Source organism: Oncorhynchus kisutch, linkage group LG22 (genome assembly GCF_002021735.2).
Source record: "Oncorhynchus kisutch isolate 150728-3 linkage group LG22, Okis_V2, whole genome shotgun sequence".
In the NCBI taxonomy this organism is placed as follows: Eukaryota; Metazoa; Chordata; class Actinopteri; order Salmoniformes; family Salmonidae; genus Oncorhynchus; species Oncorhynchus kisutch.
This window is the reverse complement of record NC_034195.2, coordinates 46,456,113-46,477,065: the sequence shown is the minus strand read 5'-3', so window position 1 is coordinate 46,477,065 and position 20,953 is coordinate 46,456,113. Positions and strand designations below refer to the sequence as shown.

The 20,953-nt window shown below is 44.9% G+C and overlaps 1 protein-coding gene across 5 annotated transcripts in view; it reads left to right on the top strand.

Moving 5' to 3' along the window:
* lrrk2 (leucine-rich repeat kinase 2) overlaps positions 1-20,953 on the top strand; it is a 63,649-nt gene that overhangs the window by 1,128 nt on the left and 41,568 nt on the right. Inside the window, exons 2-28 of one of the 5 annotated variants that reach the window (XM_031801079.1) lie at positions 381-463; positions 794-903; positions 2,849-2,937; positions 5,108-5,242; positions 6,584-6,718; positions 7,366-7,497; positions 7,675-7,794; positions 9,243-9,406; positions 9,545-9,627; positions 9,716-9,840; positions 9,963-10,092; positions 10,557-10,681; positions 10,953-11,086; positions 11,362-11,506; positions 12,555-12,694; positions 12,791-12,919; positions 13,265-13,444; positions 15,146-15,410; positions 15,633-15,821; positions 17,492-17,598; positions 17,781-17,871; positions 17,966-18,177; positions 18,367-18,617; positions 18,885-19,033; positions 19,316-19,409; positions 19,560-19,749; positions 20,073-20,254. In XM_031801079.1, the coding sequence (XP_031656939.1) occupies positions 381-463; positions 794-903; positions 2,849-2,937; positions 5,108-5,242; positions 6,584-6,718; positions 7,366-7,497; positions 7,675-7,794; positions 9,243-9,406; positions 9,545-9,627; positions 9,716-9,840; positions 9,963-10,092; positions 10,557-10,681; positions 10,953-11,086; positions 11,362-11,506; positions 12,555-12,694; positions 12,791-12,919; positions 13,265-13,444; positions 15,146-15,410; positions 15,633-15,821; positions 17,492-17,598; positions 17,781-17,871; positions 17,966-18,177; positions 18,367-18,617; positions 18,885-19,033; positions 19,316-19,409; positions 19,560-19,749; positions 20,073-20,254 (3,889 nt within the window). Of the gene's footprint in view, positions 1-377; positions 464-793; positions 904-2,848; positions 2,938-5,107; positions 5,243-6,583; positions 6,719-7,365; positions 7,498-7,674; positions 7,795-9,242; positions 9,407-9,544; positions 9,628-9,715; positions 9,841-9,962; positions 10,093-10,556; positions 10,682-10,952; positions 11,087-11,361; positions 11,507-12,554; positions 12,695-12,790; positions 12,920-13,264; positions 13,445-15,145; positions 15,411-15,632; positions 15,822-17,491; positions 17,599-17,780; positions 17,872-17,965; positions 18,178-18,366; positions 18,618-18,884; positions 19,034-19,315; positions 19,410-19,559; positions 19,750-20,072; positions 20,255-20,953 lie in introns of all 5 variants that reach the window. The other 4 variants (XM_031801082.1, XM_031801080.1, XM_031801081.1 and 1 more) reach the window with 4 other exon arrangements.

The window sequence follows — 20,953 nt, the reverse complement described above, 5'->3', positions numbered from 1 at the left end:
CTCCTCTGTCTCTTCTGTCCCTCTCCTCCTCTCCTGTCTCTCCTCCACTTTCTCTTCTCTCCTCTGTCTCTCTTATCTCTCCCGTCTCTCCACTATTTCTCTTATCTCTCCTCCCCTGTCTCTCCCTTATCTCTCCTCTCCCTTATCTCTCCTCTCCCCTGTCTCTCCTCTCCCCTGTCTCTCCTCTCCTCTGTCTCTCCTCCCCTGTCTCTCCTCTCCTCTCTCCTCCCCTGTCTCTCCTCCCCTTTCTCTCCTCCCCTGTCTCTCCTCCCCTCTGTCTCTCCTCCCCTGTCTCTCCTTTCTCTCTCCTCTCCCTTGTCACTCCTCTCCCCTGTCAATCCCCTCTCCCCTGTCTCTCCTCTAATCTTTCCTGTCAGCAGCAGAGCTATTTGAGGATAAAGATGTCCATGTGCCTCTTATGGTGGTGTTGTCGACTTACAGCAACAGCAGAGGGGTGCAACAGGTAACCCATTATCACAACTCACTGATCATCAGCCAGCTGAGCGCTATTGTCTTTACACATATAATACAGTTGTACTGTAGTACTAATCAAACAGAAGGCCTGGATAGGAGTGTGACTAAACACCTGCTTGGGTCACATGACCTCATCTGTCAGGGTCACACTTTACATTCAAGCTCTAGTGTGAGATATTCTAATGACTTGTTGTTACGCTGTACTTAAACTGTACTTGACTAGACTTACAGGAATATGTACACTGTCTTGTAAAGTGTTACCAGTGATTTTATTTATACAGTATACAGTTTATTTATAAAATATCAATTTTCCCTGTAGGTGGGATGGTCGTTGCTGTGTCGGCTGATGGAGATATGTCCTTCCACCTTGGACTCACTGGTCAGGCCCCTGGGAGCAGGGAAAGACTGGGAGGTACTTGGAGTGCATCAGTAAGTAGTGGAAGACCCCCTTACAGTGCTTTCGGAAAGTATTCAGACCCCTTGACTTTTTACACATTTTGTTACATTACAGTCTTATTCTAAAATGGATTAAATAAAACATTTCCCCAATCAATCTACACACAATACCCCATAATGACATCACAATACCCCATAATGACAAAGAAATAACTGTTTTTTTGTTGAAATTTTAGCAAATCTATTAAAAATACAAAACAGAAATACCTTATTTACATAAGTATTCAGACCCTTTGCTATGAGATTCTAAATTGAGCTCAGGTGTATCCTGTTTCCATTGATCATCCTTGAGATGTGTCTACAACTTGATTGGAGTCCACCTGTGGTAAATTCAGTGACATAATTTAGAAAGGCACACACCTGTCTATATAAGGTCCCACAGTTGACAGTGAATGTCAGAGCAAAGACCAAGCCTTGAGGTCGAAGGAATTGTCTGTACATCTCCGAGACAGGATTGTGTTGAGGCAAAGATCTGGGGAAGGGTACCAACAAATGTCTCCATCATTCTTAAATGGAAGAAGTTTAGAACCACCAAGACTCTTCCTTGTGCTGGCCGCCCGGCCAAACTGAGCAATCGGGGGAGAAGGGTGTTGGTCAGGGAGGTGACCAAGAACCCAATGGTCACTGACAGAGCTCCAGAGTTCCTCTGTGGAGATGGGAGAACCTTCCAGAAGCACAACCATCTCTGCAGCATTCCACCAATCAGGCCTTTATGGTAGAGTGGCCAGACGGAAGCCACTACTCAGTAAAAGGCGCATGACAGCCCGCTTGGAGTTTGCCAAAAGGCACCTGAAGACTCTCAGGCCATGAGAAACAACATTTTCTGGTTTGATGAAACAGAGATTGAACTGGGCTGAATGCCAAGCGTCACATCTGGAGGAAACCTGGCACCATCCCTACTGTGAATCATAGTGGTGGCAGCATCATGCTGTGGTGATGTTTTTCGGCAGCAGAGACTGGGAGACTAGTCAGAATCAAGGGAAAGATGAACGGAGCAAAGTACAGAGAGATCCTTGATGAAAACCTGCTCCAGAGCGCTCAGAATCTCAGACAGGGTGAATGCTCACCTTCCAACAGGACAATGACCCTAAGCACACAGCCAAGACAACGCAGGGGTGGCTTCAGGACAAGTCTCTGAATGTCCTTGAGTGGCCCAGCTAGAGTCCGGACTTGAACCTGATTGAACATCTCTGGAGAGAACTGAAAATAGCTGTGCAGCGACGCTCACCCATTCCAACCTGATAGAGCTTGAGTGGATCTGCAGAGAAGAATGGGAGAAGCTCCTCAAATACAGGTGTGCCAAGCTTGTAGCGTCATACCCAAGAAGACTCAAGGATGTAATCGCTACCAAGGATGCTTCAACAAAGTACTGAGTAAACGGTCTGAATACTTATGTATATGTGATATTTCCGTTTTTTGTCTTTAATACATTTGCAAAAATGTTTTTTTATTTTTTATTTAAGTTTCTGCATTGTCATTATGGGGTATTGTGTAGAGATTGATGAGGGGGAAAAAATGATTTAATCCATTTTAGAATAAGGCTGTAACGTAACAAAATGTGGAAAAAGTCAAGGGGTCTGAATACTTTCCGAATGCACTGTATGTCCTTGCAGTATGTGTTCATCCAGCTAACTCAGGGTATTGAGGGTATTTGTGGGTAGGAGGAGTTGTCCTTGTTTTGTTGTTACGTTCTGTCTGTACAGGAACCACAAGGAAGGAAGTCCAAAGCCACACAGGGAATTGAAAGGGCACAAATGCAAAAGAAACCTATTGTTAAGACACTGTTCAGTGCTGTTGGTGCAAAAACTGAATAGAAAATTGTGTGTGTGCACGTGCATACTATTTGTGTGTTTGTGTGCACATGTGTGATTTTATATGTGCTCGCCCCACTATGTTTTACCCTGTGTATGATTTCCAGGCAGATCCTTAAGGTGTTGTCCCAGCACAGTGGAGACTGCAGAGTGATGATGGTTGGGCTCAGGGCACTGGCTCTGCTCCTCAGATCAGGTACAATAAAGCATATTTTGAAAAGGACAGGAGAAGAACTACCTCTTGCAAGTTTAATGCAGCAATTATTTCTTTGACCACTGGGTCTTAGTCAACTTTTTTTATATGCTATTATATAAATATGTAATACATCTTTCTCCTATCTGGAGATCATTCTACAACAGTTTCACCCACATCCCATGACTCAAGATAGCAACGGGCCACAGACTTCTGGGAGCAGAGTCACTCAACTAGAAATATGTTATGGTAGTTGTTAAAAAGTCACTAGATCAGTCTAGTACACACAAATGATTCCTAACAAAAAGAACATTAAGATACCAGCATGCTGTGCCAGGTTAACCTCAGAATGAGCCGTCGGCAGCTACATACAGTAGCTCTTTGCAGTATACTAAGTTAAAGTACGAGGCATTCAATTGCCAATGTTTGACTATAGAGATTGCATGGCTGTGTGCTCGATTTTATACATCTGTCAGCAATGGGTGTGGCTGAATTAGCCAAATCTACTAATTTGAAGGGGTTGTCCACCTACTTTTGACAATGTAGTGTATCTGTGTAAACACAGCCTTACAGCAAAACTACAGACACTGCGACAAGAGCGTACCTTCATACAATATCTGCCTCTCCTTCCAGTTCTCTGCTGCCAATGACTGGAACGAACTACAAAAATCTCTGAAACTGGAAACACTTATCTCCCTCACTAGCTTTAAGCACCAACTGTCAGAGCAGCTCACAGATTACTGCACCTGTACATAGCCCACCTATAATTTAGCCCAAACAACTACCTCTTTCCCAACTGTATTTAATTTTAATTTATTTATTTATTTTGCTCCTTTGCACCCCATTATTTTTTTATTTCTACTTTGCACATTCTTCCATTGCAAAACTACCATTCCAGTATTTTACTTGCTATATTGTATTTACTTTGCCATCTTGGCCTTTTTTGCCTTTACCTCCCTTCTCACCTCACATTGTATATAGACTTGTTTATACTGCATTATTGACTGTATGTTTGTTTTTACTCCATGTGTAACTCTGTGTCGTTTTATCTGTCGAACTGCTTTGCTTTATCTTGGCCAGGTCGCAATTGTAAATGAGAACTTGTTCTCAACTTGCCTACCTGGTTAAATAAAGGTAAAATAAATAAAAAAATAAAAAACATACAATATGTGACAGTACTACATTTTCAGAGACTACCTTTGGCTAGTGAGCTCTACTTTCAGAACTGCTGGCTAAAAAGGATACAAAAGTACCGGAGAATCTCTTGAAGGCATTATTGTTAGGAATTCAAGGACTGTAAACATAGCATATACACGTGACCGTCATATCACTTGTTGCTTGTAGTGGAGTACAGTAAACAGACAAACATGACAGTGTATCACTTGTTTTTGCACTTTGTGTCTGTAAGGAGGGGATGTTCCGATCGTGCTCAAGTGATAGGAATGGCAGCCCCCCCCCCCCCCCCCCCCCCCATTCCAGGCAGAAACTGCAACAACAAGTGGTATATTATACTATCAGACAATGTTTAAATTGTCCATGTCTTGTACCTGTACTCCACTACCAGCCCTCAGGCCAATAGTGTCCTCTCTATTTATTGTCATCAAGATAATCAATTCATCATATTGTCTAACTCGGCGTATCTCATCTTAAAGTCGCTCTGTCTGTCGATTTCCGCCCTCAATCAATTATTTTCAGTTATTGACAGATCATGTAATAGATATGACATCATACCCATGGTTGCCAAGGAGCCCTTAGAATGCAGCAAATTGAATTAGGTCACATGGTCCCTTCTCCCCACCACTCCAACCCTCTCTTTAGTCAAAGGGACAGTACAGTATCAGTATTAAGTGAAGGTTAAGCGAGACAGAAATGTGCACACACAGCACAGGAGTTTCCAGGACTGTCCTTGGGGGGGAGGTATTTACAAGGTAGGAAGTGAACCTAGGCACTTTCAGTTCCTCTATGGGCGAAAGTGTCCTTCACCAGCGAAGCAATGCATCAAAAATGTCTATGATCCTGTGTAAATAAGTCTATATTTTGATACACAACATTATAGAAACCTTTTGACAAGACATTAATAAGGCTCATACATGCTTATAACAAGTGATTAAACATTAGCACTGCAGGGTCAGATTCAATTCAAGTGTCACCAGATTTTTTTCTCTGTGTCTAGATGTGATCGTGTTGTTGATTCGCGATGAGGAAGAGGATGTGTTTAGTTTGATCGTTGAGGGGATGAAGACTTTCCCCTCCAGTGAGGAGGTTCAGATTCAGGGCTGCCGTGGTCTCCAGCTGCTACTGGACAGAGGTGAGATATACACTGAGTCTAGAAAACATTAGGAACACCTTCCCAAAATTGAGTTGCACCTCCTCTTTTGCCCTCAGAACAGCCTCAATTCGTCAGGGCATGGACTCTACAAGGTGTCAAGCGTTCCACAGGGATGCTGGACCATGTTGACTCCAATTCTTCCTGCATTTGTGTCAAGTTGGCTGGGTGGCCTTTGGGTGGTGGACCATTCTTGATAGACACAGGAAACTGTTGATTGTGAAAACCCAGAAGCGTTGTAGTTCTTGACACAAACCGGTGTGCCTGGTACCTACTACCATACCCCGTTCAAAGGCACTTCAATATTTTGTCTTGCCCATTCACCCTCTGAAGTGCACACATACACAATCCATGTCTCAATTGTCTTGAAGCTTAACAATCCTTGTTTAACCTGTCTTCTCCTCTTCATCTACACTAATTAAAGTGGATTTATCAAGTGACATCAATAAGGGATCATAGTTTTCACCTGGATTCACCTGATCAGTCAATGTCATGGAAAGAGCAGGTGTTCTTAATGTATTGTTCACTCAGTGTAGATTCCTAGTCACTAGTGGAGATACCTAGTCACCAGTGGAGATACCTAGTCACTAGTGGAGATACCTAGTCACCAGTGGAGATACCTAGTCACCAGTGGAGATTCCTAGTCACCAGTGGAGATACCTAGTCACCAGTGGAGATACCTAGTCACCAGTGGAGATACCTAGTCACTAGTGGAGATACCTAGTCACTAGTGGAGATACCTAGTCACTAGTGGAGATTCCTAGTCACCAGTGGAGATTCCTAGTCACCGGTGGAGATTCCTAGTCACCGGTGGAGATTCCTAGTCACCGGTGGAGATTCCTAGTCACCGGTGGAGATTCCTAGTCACCGGTGGAGATTCCTAGTCACCGGTGGAGATTCCTAGTCACCGGTGGAGATTCCTAGTCACCGGTGGAGATTCCTAGTCACCGGTGGAGATTCCTAGTCACCAGTGGAGATTCCTAGTCACCAGTGGAGATTCCTAGTCACCAGTGGAGATTCCTAGTCACCAGTGGAGATTCCTAGTCACCAGTGGAGATTCCTAGTCACCACTGGAGATACCTAGTCACCACTGGAGATACCTAGTCACCACTGGAGATGCCTAGTCACCAGTGGAGATGCCTAGTCACCAGTGGAGATGCCTAGTCACCAGTGGAGATATCTAGTCACTGCAAATTGGGGATTTTACCTTGCTATCAAAATCTGCAAAGAAGTCCTTTGGGGATTTTTTTTATGTGTCCTGGGATTTTTCAGGCATACTCTTTCATACTCTGACTGATGTTGTGGGCATCTCTGTGTTGGCAGTGTCTGATGACGACCTGGTAGAGTTTCTGGAGAACCAGGACCACAGTGTGGTTCTAGGTGCTCTCCACCATTTTCATGACAGTGAAGACCTGTTTCTGCAGGCCATGAAGGTACTCCTTCCTCTAGCAGGTCCTGGTAAGTCTCCAATGAAGAAGAATACAAAACATGTCTGTTTACCCCACCCCCACCCCTCTTTGCTGCTTTTCTCTTATTTTTCTCACATTCCTTTCTCGGACAGTATTTCTGGGACCAAATAAATGATTTATAATTTATATTCTGGCTGCTAGGCCCACTGAAAACAATTAATTAGATTTGAGCCTTTTCTCGAAGATTGGTAGATTTTCTCAGTAAATATATAGTTAGGTTCTTGTCTCACTCCTCACAATGATTATCTTCATTTGAGTTGACCCAATGTCAAGCCTGTTTTCTGTGTGGTATGGGAAATCACCATGTTGTTGTTGTTGTTCTCTGACGTCTGTGTACCTCGTGTATCATGCCACTTCTTTTTCAGATTGTGTTCTTTTTTGTGTTTTCTTTTCTGTAGGGTTGCACAATTCTGGCAACTTTCTCAAAATATCCAGGTTTGCCAGAAATCCTAGTTGGAATGAGGAGGTAATAAGTAATCCTCCAGGCTCCAACCTGGATTTCTGGAAAATCTGGGACTTTTCAGAAAGTTACCAGAATTTGGCAACCCTACTTGTCTGTTTCATTTGCTGCTGACATTGAGTTTCTCTTTGGGGATCAATGAAGTATTAATCTATCATTCAATCAATCAATCACAGCCAGTAACGTGGAGATCCTGATGTCAGGGGGAGAGAGGTGTTACAGTGTGGTGGCTGGAGCCATGGAGTCGTTCCCAGAGGTCGAGGCACTGCAGGAGGTCGGCTGCTGTCTGTTCAGGAAGTTTACATCAGGTCAGTTTCAGGGTCAGAGGTCATGAGCAGTAGGATTTAGAGCCAAAATACTTTATTTGTTTTTCAGCCACATGGCAGTCCCTGCAACTTGCTGTAAAGTTAAGCGATGAGTCTGGGGAAACCCCCCCGGACACCACAAACACACCCCTCACCAATAGTTCAATGTATCTCTTTCAGAAAGATATTGTAGTATTCTGGTGCTGAATGGGGTGCATAGGGTCACTGTAAGAGCCTGTTTGACTTACCCTGAGAACGCCACTCTACAAGCTGCTGCGCTCTCCTGTCTGGCTGCCCTCAGTGAGTACACACACACACACACACATACACACACACAGTTTGTTGACTACACCACGGTTTTAGGCCTATAAGGACAACAGGTCAGCCTAAAGGGAGGAGGTAAGTGAACTGGCATTGTGGTGTCATGACAACAAGCTGTCCGTCAATGTCAGCAAAACAGAGGAGTTGATTGTTGACTTCAGGAAGCATAGGAGGGAATATGCCCCGAATCCACATCAACGGGACAGCAGTAAAAAAGAGTCACAAGTTCTAAGTTGTCAAGAGGTAGCAACATCTATTTCCTAAGGCACCTGAAGAAATTCAGGATGCCGTCCTGGATCTTCTCCAAATACTACCGCTGCACCATCGAGAGCATCCTGCCGGTTGTACCACGGCCTGGTATGGGAATTGCTCCATCCACGACCACAAGACCCTCCAGGGGGTGGTGAAGACGGCCCAGTGCATCACTAGGATTGTGCTCCCACCCATTTAGGACATCTACTCAGAACAGTGCCTGAGGATGGCCCACAGCATCATCAAGGACCCCACACAGCCTAGTCACAAGCTGTTCTCTCCCTTCCATCGTTTAGACGGTATCGGATCATGAGGTGTGATACCAACAGGCTCAGAGACAGTTTCTATCTACAAGCCATCAGACTGCTGAACACTTAAACTGGCCTGACCACCTGCTCTGATTCTCCACACCTTAGCACAGACACACACACACACACACCCACATATATACATTCATGCTACACACACATCACAACTGTTGCTACCTGACTCTTATTATACTGCTCAGTTTATACACTAGCCCCCCCCCCCCTTCCTCAAAGCAGAAGTAAATATTGGACTATAAATTGTGCCTTTACTTAAAATATTTAATATTTTTAACTTTATGTTCATATTCTTCTTATTTTGTATTTATTTATTTTATTTTTTCTCCCCAATTTTGTGGTATCCAATTGGTAGTTACAGTCTTGTCCCATCGCTGAAACTCCCGTACTGACTCAGGAGAGGCGAAGGTCGAGAACCATGCGTCCTCCGAAACATGACCCTGCCAAGCTCGCTTAACCCGGAAGCCAGCCGCACCAATGTGTCGGAGGAAACACCGTCCAACTGGTGACCATGTCAGTGTGCATTGCGCCCTGCCCGCCACAGGAGTCGCTAGAGCGCGATGGGACAAGGACATCCCGGCTGGCCAAACCCTCCCCTAACCCGGACGACGCTGGGCCTCAGCCCGGGATCGAACCCGGATCTGTAGTGACGGATCAAGCACTGCAGTGTCTTAGACCGCTGCTCCACTCTGGAGGCCATATTCTCATATTTTATTACCTCTTATTGTTGTAAGCATTTTGTTGGACGGTGTATACCACTCGTAGATACGGCTAATGAAACTTGAAACACACACACACATCTTTCTTCACACCTGGCTCATCACTGTTGTTTCCTGTTTCTCGTCCACTCAGCTGAAACCATAGTGCAGAGCAAAGCTGTGGTGAGTGAAGGGATGGAGGAGGGAGAGGCGGAGGAGAACAGAGGTAAGGAGGAGGTGGTGGATGATGTGGGGTTGTGCTGGATGGAGGCCTGCTGCAGAGCTCTGGAGGTCCATGCTGCTGATTCCACAGTGCAGGTAAGTCCTCAGCACTTTATATCACACATCATCTATTAGCTAGTCTTGTATTGACATTTTAGTCACTGTCCTACTACTCTTCCCTCTTTCTGTCTGTCCTCATCTCTCTCTTTCTGTTTCTAACCATCACCCCCCTAGGAAGCTGCATGTTGGGCCATACACAGCCTGCTATTGCATGGCAGCGAGTCATGGCACCATTCCACAGAAGAGCAAGACGGAAGGTAGTCCGTGAGCATGAGCTTTCCTCATGGTGTTGTCATCGACCATTCGCTTAAGCGTTTACAATTTTGCTGGTATTGTGATTGACAGTGATGGTGTGCTCCCCAGGACACCAGTCCACAGACAGATCATGGCTGCCATGCTGCTCCACTCCTCCTCCCCTGGGGTGTTCCAGGCTGCTGCCAGCGCCATGGGAACACTCATCACCTACAATAGTGAGTCAGACTAGCTCCTGTTACTACCCATCAACTGTCTGAGGTGACATTCGGTCAGGTCAGGCTTCAGCCTCTGCCTATTACTGCTGAAGATTTAACAGTGTGTGTGTGTGTGTTTGCAGGTAAAATGCGATCTCTGTTGTTGTCCAACGGCCTCCATGTGAACGTGGTGGAGATGATGAAGAGACATCTGTCCTCTCCAGAGGTCTCCGCAGGTGGATGTAAACTGCTCCACCTGCTCTTCAAGGGAAGGTAGGAATCATTTCAACTGACATGATTTCCACTGACATTTACGCATTCCTGTTGCGGGCTTAGTATAATTACATCAGTCAACTTCTGAAGAGGTTCCTACTTGCAGAGCAGGTTTCTCTTGTGGAACAGGTCTGTCTTACAAAACAGATTTGATCGCAATGAGAATATTCAGTATAAATACAGGTTAACAGTATGTTCCAAACTTGTTAGTTTGGGGTATCAGTACTCCGGGTTGACAATCACTGCTTTAGTTCGAAGGTATGTAATGACTAACATAAAAAGAGGAACTGATGATGCACTTCCCAATTTGGAAATTGCACCTTGTGAATTCTACTATTACAATTTTCAAGAGTAAGTCTGACTGAGTTCCTTAAAATTATTATTGTTTTTATTGGGGGTGGGGGGGGGGGGGTTGGGAACCACTGGTCTAGGGTACTACTCATGTCCCTTGCCTCTCTCTGTAGGATGGCCAGTCTGGATGAACTGGACATGGCCATGGGTCAGATCCTTAGGACCATGAAGGTCCATAACTTCATACCTGAGGTCCAGCTGGAAGCTCTGAGGGCCAGCCTGGCCTTCCTCTGTCCTGGTAGGAGACGCACATAGACAGTCAACACTTATGGTGTACAAGTGTTCCAGTATTTACATGTGTTTTTAAAGTATTTAGGTATGTGTACGTGTTCACAAGTGTTGAAGCATTTTCGAGTGTGCATACGTGTGCATACGTGTGCATACGTGTATCAAGCTCCAGCCATAGTGCCCAAAGCAAGACTGCTAGAGAGTCCTTTTGTCTTAGCCAGCTGTATTTAGATAATGAAATCTGAATGTATTTTTGGTCATCTTTTTGTGTGTTTGAGCAGATCGAAGTTTGCGGGTGTCTGATCACGGTGTGTCTGTGGCTGATCCAGACACAGTGGACGTGTCTCTGAGGGTGCAGAAGAACCAGAGTGTGGTGGAGGGGGCCCACACAGTCTACCTAGAAACACTCAACAGGGTAATCATATCACCCCATGCAATTCATTCCCTGTTCAAATCAGGGCCCGTGTTTACAAAGCATCTCAGTAGCAGTATTGATCAAGGATCAGGTCCACCCTGTCGCTGTAATCCTATCAATTGTGATCTAAAAGGCATATCCTAAAACTGTTACTAGATCAGCACTCCTAATCTGAGACAATTTAGGAATACAATCCCTGGTCCCTAGAATTCAGTTATCCTTGTTAATAATAGACTCACCTTAAAATATATACCTTTTTGTTGTTTGTGAGGTAGTTTATTAGCAGTGCAGCCATCCAGGAGTGTGGCCTGCGTGTTCTGTCTGCCCTGGCTGACTGCTCCGGTGCTGTAGACCTGCTCTGTCAACAGGGGGCGATAGACACTGTGCTGCACACACTACAGATGTTCCCTAGGGAACGAGGTGAGAGAGAGAAGTTACACTGCTTGCTAAATCTGGCACGTTTCCAGAAATGGCGATCAATGTGCATTGTCCCTGTCAAGTAACGTGAATAAAGACAAGTAAAGCAGAGACATAAAGGCTCTGACTCCTGACTCCCTTCCTGCCTCTTCCTGCCTCTTTAATATAACTACACTGACTCCCTTCATGCCTCTTTAATAGAACTACACTGACTCCCTTCCTGCCTCTTCAATATAAATACACCGACTCCCTTCCTGCCTCTTTAATAGAACTACACTGACTCCCTTCCTGCCTCTTCAATATAAATACACCGACTCCCTTCCTGCCTCTTTAATATAACTATACTGACTCCCTTCCTGCCTCTTCAATATAAATACACAGACTCCCTTTCTGCCTCTTTAATAGAACTACACTGACTCCCTTCCTGCCTCTTCAATATAAATACACTGACTCCCTTCCTGCCTCTTCAATAGAACTACACTGACTCCCTTCCTGCCTCTTTAATAGAACTACACTGACTCCCTTCCTGCCTCTTTAATAGAACTACACTGACTCCCTTCCTGCCTCTTTAATAGAACTACACTGACTCCCTTCCTGCCTCTTTAATAGAACTACACTGACTCCCTTCCTGCCTCTTTAATAGAACTACACTGACTCCCTTCCTGCCTCTTCAATAGAAATACACTGACTCCCTTCCTGCCTCTTCAATATAAAGACACTCACTCCCTTCCTGCATCTTTAATAGAACTACACTGACTCCCTTCCTGCCTCTTCAATAGAAATATACTGACTCCCTTCCTGCCTCTTTAATAGAACTACACTGACTCCCTTCATGCCTCTTTAATAGAACTATACTGACTCCCTTCCTGCCTCTTCAATAGAACTACACTGACTCCCTTCCTGCCTCTTTAATAGAACTACACTGACTCCCTTCATGCCTCTTTAATAGAACTATACTGACTCTCTTCCTGCCTCTTCAATATAAATACACTGACTCCCTTCCTGCCTCTTCAATAGAACTACACTGACTCCCTTCCTGCCTCTTCAATAGAAATACACTACTGGGGTCTAAACCTCCTCTACTGCCTTGTGTCTAAGAAGAAGCTGTCCAGAATGATAGTTCCCGTCCTGGCGTCTGTTCTCGTTACCAGTCTCCTGCAGTACAGGGAGGACACAGAGATGCTGTTAAAGGTGAGTAAATCCTCTATGGTCCTCAAAGCCATATTTGTCTAGAAGATTTCCAGTTATTTCAATTAATGACACACATTTTTTTTTTTTACTAAATAGGGGTTCCAGGTGGCCCTCCGAATGCTGGATGCCTGCTCAGGGGCAGCAGGGGAGCTGCAGAGGGAAGGCTTTGACAGAGAGATCTTCCTCCAGCTCAAAGAAGGACCACCTGACCGGTACAGCTACCCGGTAAGCGTGTGTGTTTCTGTGTGTCTGTTCTCATACTCTGTAATCCTTGGTCTTCTTCCTTCCTTACTCATCTCATAACTTCCCCTTCTCCCCCCATTATCCCCCCACCTCTCTCTCTCAATTCAATTTGCTTTATTGGCATGACATAACGATGTACATATTGCCAAAGCGTATTGTGGATATTTACAATATAAAAATGAGAATCAAAATTGTCAACGGGACAACAGTAACAACAATAACCAAGGGTCAAAATAACCATAAATTGAACAATAACAATAAGCATACAGTAGAGTACACATGCAGGTTGATTGATCTGTCAGACACTCTGTCTTCCTCTTCCTCTAGCTCTCCCAGCTGCGTAAGGCTGCATGCCTGTCCCTGTCCAAGATGTGTGGCGATGCAGAGCTGAGGTACAGTATGCTGGAGAAGGCCTGTAAGGACGGGGATGTGCTCATGGCTGAGTGTCTCATCCAGCTAGGAGCCGACATCAACAAGAAGACCAAGACCGAGTCGCTCATATACCAGGTCAGCAATGATCTCTATGGGGATCTGATGAAATATGATTTGTGTGTGTGTGTACGCCTGTATGTGTATGTGTGTATGTACAGTTGAAGTTGGAAGTTTACATACACCTTAGCTAAATACATTTAAACTCAGTTTTTCACAATTCACGACATTTAATCCAAGTAAACATTCCCTGTCTTAGGTCAGTTAGGATCACCACTTTATTTTAAGAATGTGAAATGTCAGAATAATAGTAGAGAGAATGATTTATTTCAGCTTTACTTTCATCACATTCCCAGTGGGTCAGAATTTTATATGCACTCAATTAGTATTTGGTAGCATTGCCTTGAAATTGTTTAACTTGGGTCAAACATTTTGGGTAGCCTTCCACAAGCTTCCCACAATAAGTTGGGTGACTTTTGGCCCTTTCCTCTTGACAGAGCTGGTGTAACTGAGTCAGGTTTGTAGGCCTCCTTGCTTGCACACGCTTTTTCAGTTCTGCCCACATATTTTCTATGGGATTGAGGTTGGGGCTTTGTGATGGCCACTCCAATACCTTGACTTTGTTGTCCTTAAGCCATTTTACCACAACTTTGGAAGTATAGTTGGGGTCATTGTCCATTTGGAAGACCCATTTGCGAACAAGCTTTAACTTCCTGACTGATGTCTTGAGATGTTGCTTCAATATATCCACACAATTTTCCTCCCTCATGAAGCCATCTATTTTGTGAAGTGCACCAGTCCCTCCTCCTGCTTTTCAAAGCCGATCATTCAGAGTATCTCTACCGCTCCTGTTGTCTCTAGAGAGTTGAAAACAGCAGGTCTGGGACAGGTAGCATGTCCGGTGAACAGGTCAGGGTTTCATAGCCGCAGGCAGAACAGTTGAAGCTGGAGCAGCAGCACGGCCAGGTGGACTGGGGACAGCAAGGAGGCATCAGGCCAGGTAGTCCTGAGGAATGGTCCTAAGGCTCAGGTCCTCTGAGAGAAAGAAAGAGAATTAGAGAGAGCATACTTCAATTTACACAGGACATCGGATAAGACAGGAGAAATACTCCAGATATAACAGACTGACCCTAGCCCCCCGACACATAAACTACTGCAGCATAAATGCTGGAGGCTGAGACAGGAGGGGTCGGGAGACACTGTGACACTGTACCCCCAGACAGGACCAAACAGGCAGGATATAACTACACCCACTTTGCCAAAGCACAGCCCCCATACCACTAGACAGATATCTTCAACCACCAACTTACCATCCTGAGACAAGGCCGAGTATAGCCCACAAAGATCTCCGCCACGGCACAACCCAAGGGGGGGCACCAACCCGGATTGTTGGAAAAATTGTTGGATTGTTGGAAAAATTACTTGTGTCATGCACAAAGTAGATGTCCTAACTGACTTGCCAAAACTATAGTTTGTTAACAAGAAATTTGTGGAGTGGTTGAAAAACTAGTTTTAATGACTCCAACCTAAGTGTATGTAAACTTCCGTCTTCAACTGTATGTACATTACCAGTCAATAGTTTGGACACCCCTATTCATTCAAAGGTTTTTCTTTATATTTATTATTTTCTACATTTTGGAATAATAGTGAAGACATAAACTATGAAATAACACATGGAATCATGAACTTATCCTTTGCAGCAGAGGTAACTCTTGTGTCTTTCAGGCCCAAAACATTTTCTAAATTGCTCAACCACTTCCCCACTGCATCCCCTCCCAGGTGTGTGAGCAGGGCGGGCCTCTGCAGCTTGTGGTGCTGCTTCTCAGCCGAGGGGTCCATGAGCAGCACCTGCGTGGGGCCCTGGGGGCCAGCGTGCGTCGTGGGGACGGCCCTGCGGTCATCCAGCTACTGGGGCGTCTGGGGCTGGACCTGAACAACAATGCCCTCTGTCTGGGGGGGTTCAGGCTGGGTCGGGTGGATGCTGCCTGGCTCAGCCCCCTGCTCGCTGAACGAGGTCGCGCCAACAGTCTACCCTCCAGCACAAGTGAGTCTAGTCACTGATGCTGATTTCCAGTTATAGACTCTCCTTAGATTCTCCTGTAGATCTCTATATCTTATTTGAAGGAAAGCTGTAACTATCATATTGCCTACACATTTCCAATCTAGAATGAATAGAACATTTATTTTGTTATGTACTGTACGTGTGCATATGTATTTGGGTTAAAAACCTGGGATAAAGGATGGGTGTTCTCTGTTGTGTTTTCAGGTAAGGGTACATGTTTAGCTCGGTACGTGTTATCTTTCCAGAGGGGTAAGACGACCCCTACCCCCTCCACCCCCAGGTCTCTAGCTGACCCCTGCCTTACCTCTGGGTACATGTCAGACGAGAGTGATGACTCCAGCTTCCTGTCTTTAGAGGACAGTCTGGTCTTCAACGACGATATGGAGAGTGACGGTGAGGACCATGAGACACACAGAACAGCGCTCCTTGTCAACGTTCAATTCATGTTTATTTCAAACTTTTTACTCACTCTTGATAATCACAATGGAATCACTTGGTAAAAAATAACCACAAGTTAAACAAGGTTATTTGGTATCTAATAAACTTAGCAAAAAAGAAACATCCTCTCACTGTCAACTGCATTTATTTTCAGCAAACTTAACATGTGTAAATATTTGTATGAACATAAGATTCAACTACTGAGACATAAACTGAACAAGTTCCACAGACATGTGACTAACAGAAATTGAATAATGTGTCCCTGAACAAAGGGGGGGGGGGTCAAAATCAAAAGTAACAGTCAGTATCTGGTGTGGCCACCAGCTGCATTAAGTACTGCAGTGCATCTCCTCATTTGCACCAGATTTGCCAGTTCTTGCTGTGAGATGTTCCCCCACTCTTCCACCAAGGCACCTGCAAATTCCCAGACATTTCTTGGGGGAATGGCCCTAGCCCTCACCCTCCGATCCAACAAGTCCCCGATGTGCTCAATGGGATTGAGATCCGGGCTCTTCGCTGGCCATAGCAGAACACTAACGTTCCTGTCTTGCACAGAACGAGCAGTATGGCTGGTGACATTGTCGTGCTGGAGGGTCATGTCAGGATGAGCCTGCAGGAAGGGTACCACGAGGGAGGAGGATGTCTTCCCTGTAACGCACAGCGTTGAGATTGCCTGCAGTGACAACAAGCTCAGTCCGATGATGCTGTGACACACCGCCCCAGACCATGACTGACCCTCCACCTCCAAATCGATCCCGCTCAAGAGTACAGGCCTCGTGTAACGCTCATTCCTTTGACGATAAACGCAAATCTGACCATCACCCCTGGTGAGACAAGACCGTGACTCATCAGTGAAGAGCACTTTTTGCCAGTCCTGTCTGGTCCAGCGAAGGTGGGTTTGTGCCCATAGGAGACGATGTCTAGTGAGGACCTGCCTAACAACAGGCCTACAAGCCCTCAATCCAGCCTCTCTCAGCCTATTGCGGACAGTCTGAGCACTGATGGAGGGATTGTGCATTCCTGGTGTAACTAGGGCAGTTGTTGTTGCCATCCTGTACCTGTCTCACAGGTGTGATGTTTGGCAGTACCGATCCTGTGCAGGTGTTGTTACACATGGTCTGCCACAGCTGTCTGTCCTGTCTCCCTGTAGCGCTGTCTTAGGCGTCTCACAGTACGGACATTGCAATTTATTGCTCTGGCCACATCTGCAGTCCTCATGCCTCCTTGCAGCATGCCTAAGGCACGTTCACACAGATGAGCAGGGACCCTGGGCATCTTTCTTTTGGTGTTTTTCAGAGTCAGTAGAAAGGCCTCTTTAGTGTCCTAAGTTTTCATAACTGTGACCTTAATTGCCTACCGTCTGTAAGCTGTTAGTGTGTTAACGACCGTTCCACAGGTGCATGTTCATTAATTGTTGAATTGGACAGTGTTTAAACCCTTTACAATGAAGATCTGTGAAGTTAGTTTGATTTTTACGAATTATCTTTGCAAGACAGGGTCCTGAAAAAGGGACATTTCTTTTTTTGCTGAGATTATAATAGCTAATTTGGTGACTGTTAATTATTGGCCACAGTTGCCTTATTTTGGGAATGTCTTGCTTACTGGATGTCTCCTTATTTTCACAGGAAGTGATTCGCTTTTGTTGGCACTGTCCACCAATGATTTGTCAGAGGAGTGGAAGGCAGGGTCACAGAAGAGGAAGAACGGGCGTCGCAGGCACTTTAGCTCCGAGGTGGGTTATCTTCCTTACGACCCATAGAAATATTTTTTTTTTTTTTTACTTACTCTATTTCAGAGAAAAAACTTAACTGTCCCCCTCTCTCTTTCTTGCTCTCTTTCAATAAATGAATTAATTAAGATATGTGCCAATCAATTTACCAATTAAACCAATTAATTTACTAACCAATCAAACAGTCCTGTATCCATCCGAAGGGAGTCCAGGGTGAGGTTGAGCTCAACGAGCCACTTCAGAGGAGGTATGGCAGGACAACCCCTAACCAGAAAGGTACTTACAATACATTAGTTTTACTTGCCCTTGTTCAAAATATCAATGGTATCATATCAATGGTTATCCATTATTTCTATTGTTTCTACTGCAGGTATTCACTCCCCAGTCTTGAGCTCTGGGTATAACTCCTCCCCTCTGGTCGGGGACAGAGAGTGGATCCGCCTGCTGGACCTATCAGGGAATGAGCTGGACTCTGTGTCGTGTTTGTTGGGCGAGGGTTCTGTCCGACAGCAGCTGGAGCACCTGTATCGACTAGACTTGAGCCAGAACAGCCTATCAGAGTTCCCCTCTGGGCTGTGTGAGGTGTGGGGTCTGTTCACAATGCTTCAATGTTGAATAGATGATGCAAAATGTAAAAATGTTGGGGAATTCAATGTTCGGTTAATCTACAGAATCTTGTCAGTATCTAAAAAAAATATTCATAATTTTATATAATTTATTGTTGCGATGATTTATTTAATACTTCAAAATAATAATAATTATACTTCTTAGAGCTTGAAGAGTCTGACACGTCTGGATCTCCAAGGCAACCAGTTGCAGTCGTTGCCGGCAGAGCTTCTGGCCCTGCCCTCACTGACCATGCTCAACGTGTCACGTAACTGTGTCGGCCCGCTTCTGACCCTTGACCCCGCCGTCACCTGCCCGTCGCTACGGCAACTCAACCTGTCCTACAACCACATCACCACCTTCCCCCACCAGCTGGGCCGGGCCATGGAGCGACTGGAGGAGCTGTCCCTCGAGGGGTATGATGGGAAATGGAGTTCTTTGGATCACTGCTGAATGTTTTACTTTAGCTGTGTAATAGGCACAAAATTATATTATAAATAATTACAAAGCAGGAATTGGTGTTTATTTTTTGTCAAACATGTACATTTGACCCATCTGGCACTAGACAGGTTCAATTAAATCCTCAAAATATTAGAAAGAAAACTACTCTGATTTGAACCCAAATATGTGACATAAAATATCATAAATATAACCTTGTCTCTACACCTTTTCCTCTCCTGTAGGAACAGAATGAGTGAGCTGTGGTCTCCTCTGTGTCTTCTGGAAATGAAGCTCCTAGACATCAGTAAGAACAGTGTGGAGAGCATCTCACGTGACTTCCTGTCTGGCTGCCCCAAACTAGAGAACTTCAGTGCTTGTACCAACCATCTCAGTAAGTACATGGTAACGCAGTTACTTACTTAATCCTTTTTAATGCTGACAGAACATGGGGTCTGTACTAGTTCTCCAATGCTGTCTTACAATGGATTATTATTTGGTACAATTATTAGGCATATCTGTGAAAGTCATTCAAGTCAAACCGATTTCTAGAAAAAGTATTGCCAGACAAATTAATAAATGTTGTTAATTCTAGATAAACAGTTAATTTGTGTATGTAGCGACATAAGAACATATTCATTGTATGACATTGTGTTTTGTGTTTCTGCTGTCATAGGTTCGCTGTCACATCTTCCCTCAAAGATAACAACTCTGAAGTTATCACATAACAGTTTCACTACCATTCCTCAAGCCGTTCTGGATCTTCCAAAGTAAGTTTGATGTTTTAGTGAAGGCAACTACATTGTTGTAGAAGGCGTTTATTAGTTAACTATTATTTGAGTAAAAACTGCTTATTAGTGTGCAAAAATGTATCTGACTTGAGATTCAATACGACTCGTCCTTGCTTTCTTTGCTTTCAGTTTACGGTCCGTGGATATGAGGACCAATGACATCACAGTTTTACCGGGGCCGTGCGCCTGGGCATCGGTCAACCTGCGGGAGCTCATGTTCAGTCAGAACCGCATCGGAGTGCTGGACCTGAGTGGACCTGAAGTTTACAAGTGGGCCAGACTGGAGAAACTACACCTGAGTGACAATAAGCTCACAGAGGTCAGCATTTATTTATTAATCTTATTAATATTTCATTAACATGGTCATTTAGCAGACGCCAAAGTGATCACACGTGTCACTATAAATATGTGACATTTGTTAGCACCAGTCACTCTAACTAACTACCATTAAAACGGTCATATATGGTGAACAGGGACAAAACAGTACTCAATGCTTCTCACACCTCCATCATAAACTGCATGTTCTCTCTAGAACAGGTCTCTTGTAAAATATATGTTATCTCAAGGAGAATAAAAAGGTTACATATATTTTAACACTACTATCAGTAGTATTATTGACCTTTTCACCCCTGTCGGTTTCAGGTCCCTCCTCAGATCGGCCTGCTGGAGGAGCTGACCTCTCTCGACTTGAGCCGTAATGGCGGCCTGCGCTCCTTCCCTGACGAGATGGGCAAGCTGAGCCGGCTGTGGGACTTGCCACTGGATGGCCTGCGCCTCAGCCTGGATCTCAAGCACATTGGCAACAAGACCAAAGACATAGTCAGGTGAATGTCTGCAAAGAAATGCTTACTTTCAGGTTCCTTCTCGACAATGAAACAACAATAAGAAAGATGAAAATATCAGAATACGAAACATAAAGTCAATGGCTCAAAATAATAAATATTTTAGCAGAAGTACCATTTATAGTCCAATATTTACTTGTGTTTTGGGGAAGGGGGGATGGGAGGCAGTGTATAAACTGAGCAGTATAATGGTAGCAGCAGTTGTGATGTGTGTGTGTGTGTGTGTGTGTGTGTGTAGCATGAATGTGTGTGTGCTAAGTTATGGAGAATCAGAGCAGGTGGTCAGGCCAGTTCATGTGGTCAGCAGTCTGATGTCTTGTAGATAGAAACTGTCTCTGAGCCTGTTGGTTTTAGACCTCATGATCCGATACCGTCTGAACGACGGTAAGAGAGAGAACAGCTTGTGACTGGGCTGTGTGGGGTCCTTGATGATGCTGTGTGCCTTCCTCAGGCACCGTTCTGAGTAGATGACCTGAATGGGTGGGAGCGCGGTCCCAGTGATGTACTGGGCCGTCTTCACCACCCCCTGGAGGGCCTTGTGGTCGTGGATGGAGCAATTCCCATTCTAGGCCGTGGTACAACCGGTCAGGATGCTCTCGATGGTGCACATGGTTTCCAGGTGTTTGCGAGCCCTTATTATGAGCCCTTCTCTCCTCAGGATTGAGGTCAGGGCTTTGGGAT